Here is an 8,173-nt window from a genome sequence, read left to right as displayed (position 1 = left end):
CGACGGTAGCCTAGCTCCGGGCGGGGTGGGAGCCCGGGCGGGGGACCCCCGGGGCGCCGGGTCCTGCCCGTACTTTTCCCCCTTCCCAGTCATTTCCTCTGCGGAGCCTCTACCCCTGCAGTGGGTGCGGGACCCCTCGCCGCTCTGGCTAGGGGATCCAGAGCAGTTAGCGGGCCAGGGCCATCGGACGGCAAAGTGGAGAGCCGGGTGGGCACCCGGCTGCGGGAGGAGCGGTCAGGCTGGCACTGCCCTCCTAACTTGCTTTGATCCTGCCAGTCTCATCCCGCAGAGCCGGTGCCATCTGGGGGGGCTTTGGGCCGGGGGTCTCCCGACAGCATGAGCGTGGGCTTCATCGGCGCTGGCCAGCTGGCTTTTGCCCTGGTCAAGGGCTTCACAGCAGCAGGTAGGTCCCCAGGTGGGGGACGGTGAGGCCCAGTGAGAGAGACTGTCCCCTTTCCACTTCTGCGGGGCTGGGGGCTGAAGGTGGGGGCTGGGTCACCTTCAAGACCTGAATCCTGGGGGAACTGGCAGCTTCTGTGTGTTTGGGGCTTTACCTGTGCTGTCTTACTCTTCTTCCTGGGGATGGGGAGGGAGGGAAGCCAGAACTGGCCATGAAGAGAAACTGTTTCCCCTCTCAGGCATCTTGGCTGCCCACAAGATAACGGCTAGCTCCCCAGACATGGACCTGGCCACGGTTTCTGCCCTCAGGGTAGGTGCAGGTGAAAGGGGGAAAGGAGACTGAGTCCCTGTGGGGCTGGGCGTGGAGATGCAGGAGTGCTCCCACCCAGTGAGGGCAGGGGCCCTGGGCTGGAGTCTCATGGACCCTGCCTCCTTGCCCTGCCAATTTCTCTTGGGACCTGGTTGGTGAGAGTGTGTACAGCTAATAGGAGGGTGTTGCTCTGGAATGGAACTCCCTGCACAGAGTTAAAGTTTCGAGGGGTCCTCTGGGGGCCTGGCAGGTGGGGCCACAGCCGGGCAGCCACAGAACACATCTGGGGGGTGCTTGAGACCACCACTCACACGTGGAGAGCGGGGGTCTGGGGGACGGCAGTCTGAGGCTGGTGGCAGGGTGGTGGTGTGGATGGAGGCTCCTTTTCTGTCTGCAACAGGGACACATTCCACACAGAGTTCCTCCATTTCTGGGTGGGAACGGTCATCAAGGCGGTGGTCAGAGCCCTGAGCCCCCAGCCCTGCCCACCCCCAACTCCGGCATTCCCTGTGCCGTTCTACCTGTGGGGCTCTTGGCTTGGTGGGGGTGCAGACAGCCACAGGAACAGGCTAAGCCCACCTGTTGCCCCCACAGAAGATGGGGGTGAAGCTGACACCCCACAACAAGGAGACGGTGCAGCACAGTGATGTGCTCTTCCTGGCCGTGAAGCCACACATCATCCCCTTCATCCTGGATGAGATAGGCACCCACATCGAGGACAGGCACATCGTGGTGTCCTGTGCGGCCGGCGTCACCATCGGCTCCATAGAGAAGGTAGCACTGCAGGCCTAGTGGGGTGTGGAGAGGGGCTGTCTGCAGCCCTGGCCCTCAGTACCTCAGTGTTCATCTGCAAAAGGGTTGCAGTGTCCGGCCCACTCGGGCGCTGCTCGGGGGGTGGGTGCATCTAGGCACTGCGTCCAAGGCCAGACAGACACACTGGTTTCTCTTCCAGAAGCTGTCAGCGTTTCGGCCGGCCCCCAGGGTCATCCGCTGCATGACCAACACCCCCGTCGTGGTGCGGGAGGGGGCCACCGTGTACGCCACAGGCACACACGCCCAGGTGGAGGACGGGAGGCTCCTGGAGCAGCTGCTGAGCAGCGTGGGCTTCTGCACAGAGGTGGAAGAGGACCTGATCGATGCCGTCACGGGGCTCAGTGGCAGCGGCCCCGCCTACGTGAGGACTGCGGGGGCAGATGGCAGCGGCGGACACTTCCCAGGACCACAGGGCACATCTGTCCCTGCCCCCCGGGAGGGCCACGGTGGAGGGCTCCAAGGCTGTGGGAACTGGAGCTTGCCCAGTAGGGAAGGAGGAGAAGCCCAGGAGAGAGGCTCAGGGTGCCTTCTCCCCACAGGCATTCACAGCCCTGGATGCCCTGGCTGATGGGGGCGTGAAGATGGGACTTCCAAGGCGCCTGGCAGTCCGCCTTGGGGCCCAGGCCCTCCTGGTCAGTGTGTTTCCTGACCCTCTGGTGGGGCCACTCCTTGCAGGGCCCTGGGGCCTCACTGGGAGGAGCCAAGTGGGGAGTCAGTGGGTGCTGCAGTGGCTGGGGCAGTGCCCTGCAGAGGCAGGTGGGGGCTCACAGCCGTCAGCCTTTCTTCTGGCTGCAGGGGGCTGCCAAGATGCTGCTGCACTCAGAACAGCACCCAGGCCAGCTCAAGGACAACGTCAGCTCTCCGGGTGGGGCCACCATCCACGCCTTGCACGTGCTGGAGAGTGGGGGCTTCCGCTCCCTGCTCATCAACGCTGTGGAGGCCTCCTGCATCCGCACACGGTGGGCCCCCACCCTGCCCGCTTCCCTGGTCTCCAGTCCTTGCACGGCGAGGCCTCCATCTCGCATACATCGGCTCATTCACGCACTCAGCAGATATGTATTGAACTCCAGCCTGGCGTTGGGCAGGACATGGGGCCCTGAGGTTCCCTGGGTTACCGTGTGCAGTGCTCCTCCCCACCTTCCGTTTCCTGAGGAGGGGACATCCACAGAGGGACCCGGATGCTCTGCCCTGTGCTCCCCGCATAGGTCCACCATCGTCATAGCCAGGAGCGTCATTCGAGCCAGGGGCCACACCAGTAGGGTGGCGGGGTGGCCAGAAACGTTAGGAGACCTCTGTGTGCCTGGTTCCACCTTCCCCCTGCCCTCGCTGGGGGATTAAGTTAGACCAGCAGGACACACAGCAGCATCCAGGCACAAGGAAAATTCCATGAAGGTGAAAGAAGGAAAGAGCAGGAGAGAGACAGTTTGCTGTTTGCCTGGGATCCCACAGCTGGTCAAAGGCAGAGCCGGGCTGAGAGCTGCTGTCCCCAGTTCAGGTCTGCAGGGTGGGTGAGGACGTCCTTCTCACCACACTGCCCACTCTCCAGTCCAGACACTCTCAGACTCTGCGAGTGCCACCCTGTAACAGTGAGGGGAACATGAGGGGCCTGGCCTCACCTCCAGCCTGCAGGAGAGACGGGCATAAACCCACACCCTGCGGTGGGGCCATGAGAACTCAGGTCTGGGGGGCGCTGCGGGGAGATCTGGTGATGCTGAGCTGATTCCAGTGAGGTGAGAGGAGCCCAGCAGCTGTGTGGGGGTGTCGCTGGCAGAGGGGAATAAAGGTGCTGAGATGAGGGTGACAGCATTGCCCAGGGCTGACTGGCACTGGGGGCTGTGGGCTTCGCTCCCTCTTCCTGGGTGCACGCTTGTGCTCCAAACCCAACCTGTCCCTGCCTCTCCAGGGAGCTGCAGTCCATGGCTGACCAGGAGCAGGTGTCACCAGCCGCCATCAAGAAGACCATCCTGGACAAGGTGAAGCTGGAATCCCCTGCAGGGACCTCTCTGTCACCTTCTGGCCCCACGAAGCTGCCCCCCCGCAGCCTGGCACCAGTGGGCAAGGATTGACGTGTCCTGCCTGACCACCACCCTGCCACCACCTTCTCTTCTGTCATCACTAGGGGGACTAGGGGGTCCCCGATAGTGGCCCACTGTCTGGCTCTGATGGGCGCAGGGGCCAGCCAGGGACATAGCCAGGGAGGGGCCACGTCACTTCCCACTGGAAATCTCTGTGGTCTGCAAGTGCTTCCCAGCCCAGAACATGGGCGGATTCCCCAACCTCAACCTCAACCTCCTTTCTCCTCTGCTCCCAAACCATGTCAGGACCACCTTCCCCTAGCGCTCAGGAGCCCGGAGGGTCTTCACCCACTCTTACTCCAGTGTCAGCTGGCATGGGCTCCTTCCTGAGTGCAAAGGTCAAGGGTCCCCTCTGTGAAGGCTCAGCAGAGGTGGGATCCCACACCCCCTCCTGGCCCCTCCCTGCCCTCCATTCAGGGAGAAACCTCTCCTTCCCGTGTGAGAAGGCCCGGGGGGTCCATGCATCCCGAGTGCAGCGTGAAGGGCCACAGCCCCTCTTGGCTGCCAAGCACCCAGATCCCACAGACATTTGGGGAAAGGGCTCCTTGGGTCGCCGGTGAACTTCCTGTGGCCACCGCCTCCTGCTCCTGACCTCCCTGGCAGGGTGCTATCACTTCTGTCCTCGCACTTCCAGTTTTATAAATTGGTTTCCAGCCCCTAGTGCCCTGACTTCTGTCTGCCAGATGAGGAGGGAGGCCCTGCCTGTTAGGGAGGGTGGTCACTGTGGATGGAATAGTGGGGCCTTCAACTGATTAGACAAGGCCTGCCCACATCTTGGAGGGCATCTGCCTTACTGATTAAAATGTCAATGTAATCTAATGCAAACGTCTGCAGAGTCAAGCATTAGTCTCATGCAACCCCCCCACCCCCGCCAGAAACAGAATAATGTTTGACCAAACGCTCAGGCACCCTGTGGCCCAGTCAAGTGGACACATACAGTCGGCCATCCCAGGATCCCGGGAGGCCCACAGGATTGGAGGAGCTGCTGAGGGTTGGGTTACAAGGGCCAGGGATGCTCTGATTCCTTCAACCAACACATAGTTACTGAGTATGGAGACAGCAAGATGAGGCCCCCTTCCCTCCAGGGGCAGTGCACACTGTGTGAGGGGAGGTGGGCTGGGTGGCAGCAGGGTGTCAGGGTGTGCAGGGGTTAGGAGAGCTGAGCAGCTTTCTGGAACTTCATCATGGGAACTCATTTCCAGAGCTCCCACAGGCCCACAGCACAGTGATGCTTGCATGTATGAGGCATGTGGAGGGGCGCTTGGGGGACAGAATCCAGCACTTCCCTCCGAGGGAGGGAAGACATGCAGGGGAACAGGAAGGAAACGCTGCGGCAGGGCAGATGGCATGGGTACATCCTCCACTGCCACTCTCCACCTGGTGAGAGTCCTGGCCGCTCCCCACAAACTGAGCACCCACCACACCCAGGCACAAAGGGGATGGCAGGTGGGGTGAGTGCCTGCTGTCTGGCTGGGATCTGGCAGCGCAGGAGCTAAGCAGGGGACACAGATGGCCAGTGCTGGGCCGGGAGTCCCTGCAGGCCCCCCTGAAGGTCCCCTCCTGTGTGGGTGGATGTGGGCATCAAGCGGGCGGGGAATGCCCTTGTGTCAGGGCTGTGAGCAATAGAATCACCCCCTGCCCCAGCAAAGTGCCCGGCAGTGCTGGGAGACCCTGGCATCCCTCCTACCTGGGCAGAGGTGCCCCCAGAAGACATTGTCCCACAGGCCACAGGCCTGTCCCAGGACCAAAGCTGCCCCGACTGTTCCCCTCAAAGCCAGTTTCCCTGCCAGCGCCACTCTTAGGTGCTGATGCAGAGCAAGATGAGGGGTGTGGGGCTGCCAAAGGTGCTTCTGGGCTGGGGACAGAAAGCCAGCAGGCAACAGGGGTTTCAAGTGAGGCAGACAGGTCTTGGGCCCCAGAGGAAGCACAGGGAGGTGGGGAGGTGAGGAGGTGGCGGGGGCGGGGGGTGCAGAGAGGCTTTGCAGGGAGGTGTTTGCTTCAGCAGGCGGGCCCTAAGAGCCTTCCCGCTGTGGGTTCCTGATTAAGCAGAGGCAGGTAGAGCCAGAGTCCACAGGAGGCTCCTGACATGCATGAGAAGTCTGGGGAGGTACATGAGGCAGGCTGTGGGGAGGCAGACACCCAGGAAGCCACAGAGTGTGAGGACAGACCCAAGCCAAGCAGCATCACGTTTTATGTGGGTCTGCAGCAGGTCGAGGAGGGAGATGGCTCTGGGGGCCAAGGACCCAAGAATCCTGCTAGGAAGCATCGAAATGCTGCCAGGCAGAGGAACCCTACATGGGGCCCTGTGGGCTGGCTGGCTGTTGCTTTCCCTGCTCCTGTCACCAGCAGCTCTGACACCTCTCAGTTCTGTAAAGCCCCCTCCAAAAATCAAGCAGTTTGGAGTGAGTCCCTAGCAAGCCAGGTGGGCCCTGGAGGAAGAGCTGCCCGCCTCTGCTTGGCTCAGCTTCTGCCCCAGTTTATTGTTCATTTTATTTTACTTGTTTTTTTAGACATAGGTTCTCTGTTGCCCAGGCTGGAGTGGTCGTATGATCACAGCTCACTGCAGCCTGCAACCACTGGGCACAAGCAATCCTCCCACCTCAGCCTCCTGAGGAGCTGGGACAACAGGTGTGCACCACCATGCCCATCTTTTTTTTGTAGTGATAGGGTATCTCTATGTTGCCAATGCTGGTCTCAAACTCCTGGACTCAAGCGATTCCCCCACTGCCTCCCAAAGTGCTGGGATGACAGGCATGAGACACCACAGCTGGCCTGCCACCGTTTCTTGGTTGGAATTGCCCTGACTCCAGCTTGCCAGCTGGGGCCCTTGCCCTGCCCATTCTGCCACTCCTCTTCAGTGCCCGGCTGACCCCTGTCCATGGTACTTGTGCAGGACAGGCTCAGGCTCCAGAACAGCCCCTGGCCAGGTGGAGATGGGAAATGTCCACCCTGGGAGGGCCCTGCCTGGAGACCAGGGAGAGCAGGGCTGGACTGGACCCATGTCTGGGTGTGGACGCTAGCACCTGCCTCCCGGCAGCATCTGGTTGAGACCTGCTGCTCCCAGGAGGAACCAATGGGCTCTTAAGGTCAGTCCCACAGAAGGTGTAGCCTGGGGCAGGAGGATGCTGGGGAGGTGCCTGCGGGAGGGAGGCGTCCGGCTGTGATGGGAAGTGAGCTCTTGGAGGTGCAGCAAAGTCCAATCGGGGAGTCAGGCCTCAAGGTGGCACTTAAAGCTGGTCATGGAGATGACTGTGTGGAGTGAGAGGAATGCTTGGAAACTCGTGGACCTCTCTCACAGTATCCCTCTCAGTAGAGTAGCCTTTCGTGGTTCTGGTGCCCTCATGGGCTTTGGCCCAAGCATGGCTGCACCACCATTTCCAGGGACAAGTGCCCCGGGCTGTCTGTGGGGAGCTGGCCAGGAGCCACTGGGGAGGTGAGGAGATCTTTGTGCAGAGCCAGCGCTGGCCCTCACTGACCATGGAACACCTTGGGCTCTCTAGGATGACGAGGAGACAGGTCCTGGGAGTTTGGCTTGGGCTGTTTCCACGAGGCACCTCCCCTCCCTCAACACCCTTTCTACAAGCCACTGTCTGGCACTCTGCAGATGACCTGGGACCCCACCCACCCCAAGAAGATTCTGGGGTGACGGGCAGCAAAAGAGCCTGGGCAGTCCCCGAGTGTCCTCGTCAGCCCATCCCACTCATCTCTATGACAGTGCGGGGGCGGGGGGGGGGGGGGAGTGAGGCTCCTTCCCAGGAGTAGAAGATAGACCACAGTGAGGACGATTCATAAATCCGTTCCAAGTCGGCGCCGAGGGTGCAAATGAGAGCGGGCTCGACCCTGTGAGGAGGAGTCGGGGTGCGGGAGTGAGTGGGGACAACCTGGTGAGTGTCTGCCGCGGGGTGGGGGCTGCCAGCCCCAGGGCCGGTCACCCCTGGCTCCTGACGGCACCGCGGCTCCAGCTCCCGCTATGTGGCACCGAGGGCGGGTCCCGAGGAGACTCGGGGGCCCGCCAGGTCCCCGCTGTGTGGACCCAGCCCTCGCAGCCTAGCAATGCACGACTGCACACTCCCGCGGGGCAGGATGCGTAGCAGCTCAGGGCGCCCTCCCCGAGCCAGCCCAGTGTGGTGTGCTGGGAAGAGGACCGGGGCAGGGAGGAGAGGCAGGAGGCGGGGCTGCACTCCCGGCCGCAGGGCCCCGTGTGCTGTTTTGTACACTAAGCTTGAGGCTTCGGGAGCCACGCCAGGACCACATCATGCCCCTAGAGCCTGTGCGACTCGGGCTGTGCCCAGAGCAGGAGGTGCACGACCCCGACGACCAAGGACACCACCGTAAGAACCCCACGCGGCCCCACAGCGCACATGGCGACAACGTGCTGTGGGGCTGGGAGGACTTCCTGGGGTCTGGCAGGGACGGGCGGAGGGACGCTTCTGAGCTTTACACCGCACGGCTTCGGGACTCCGGGGCCGGCCTCTGTCCACCTGCATCATTCACGGACGGAGCCCAGGAGGACCCCACAGCCTGTCCCCGCCCCTTCCTCCCCGCTCACCTGCTGGCGGGGCGGCCACCCTTCCCC

The 8,173-nt window shown here is 62.3% G+C and overlaps 2 protein-coding genes across 5 annotated transcripts in view; both read left to right on the top strand.

Moving 5' to 3' along the window:
• MYADML2 (myeloid-associated differentiation marker-like 2) overlaps window positions 1-1,759 on the top strand; it is a 6,909-nt gene extending 5,150 nt beyond the window's left edge. Inside the window, exons 2-4 of the mRNA XM_011963183.1 lie at window positions 639-709; window positions 1,304-1,483; window positions 1,662-1,759. The gene's annotated coding sequence lies outside the window, so the exon portion shown is untranslated. The remainder of the gene's footprint in view (window positions 1-638; window positions 710-1,303; window positions 1,484-1,661) is intronic.
• On the top strand, window positions 1-4,422 carry PYCR1 (pyrroline-5-carboxylate reductase 1). Of its 4 annotated transcripts, XM_011963360.1 has the most exons (8): window positions 1-403; window positions 639-709; window positions 1,304-1,483; window positions 1,662-1,883; window positions 2,062-2,154; window positions 2,318-2,481; window positions 3,426-3,495; window positions 3,844-4,422. In XM_011963360.1, the coding sequence occupies exons 1-8, from the start codon at window positions 337-339 to the stop codon at window positions 3,925-3,927; spliced, it is 951 nt and encodes a 316-aa protein (XP_011818750.1). In that variant the 5' UTR covers window positions 1-336; the 3' UTR covers window positions 3,928-4,422. The 4 variants fall into 4 exon arrangements, with proteins under 4 accessions (XP_011818750.1, XP_011818667.1, XP_011818921.1 ...); XM_011963277.1 differs by having other exon boundaries at window positions 3,426-4,416; XM_011963531.1 differs by lacking the exon at window positions 1,662-1,883 and having other exon boundaries at window positions 3,426-4,416.
• Window positions 4,423-8,173: the final 3,751 nt, after the last annotated feature.

Source organism: Colobus angolensis, unplaced genomic scaffold (genome assembly GCF_000951035.1).
Source record: "Colobus angolensis palliatus isolate OR3802 unplaced genomic scaffold, Cang.pa_1.0 Scaffold1, whole genome shotgun sequence".
NCBI classification, from domain to species: Eukaryota; Metazoa; Chordata; class Mammalia; order Primates; family Cercopithecidae; genus Colobus; species Colobus angolensis.
This window is presented reverse-complemented; position numbering and strand designations above follow the sequence as displayed.

Coding starts and splice junctions, on each gene's coding strand:
- PYCR1 (XM_011963277.1), top strand. CDS start 337: ATGAGCGTGGGCTTCATCGGCGCTGGCCAGCTGGCTTTTGCCCTGGTC. Junction 404..638: donor CAAGGGCTTCACAGCAGCAG/GTAGGTCCCCAG, acceptor TTCCCCTCTCAG/GCATCTTGGCTGCCCACAAG. Junction 2,155..2,317: donor TTGGGGCCCAGGCCCTCCTG/GTCAGTGTGTTT, acceptor TTCTGGCTGCAG/GGGGCTGCCAAGATGCTGCT.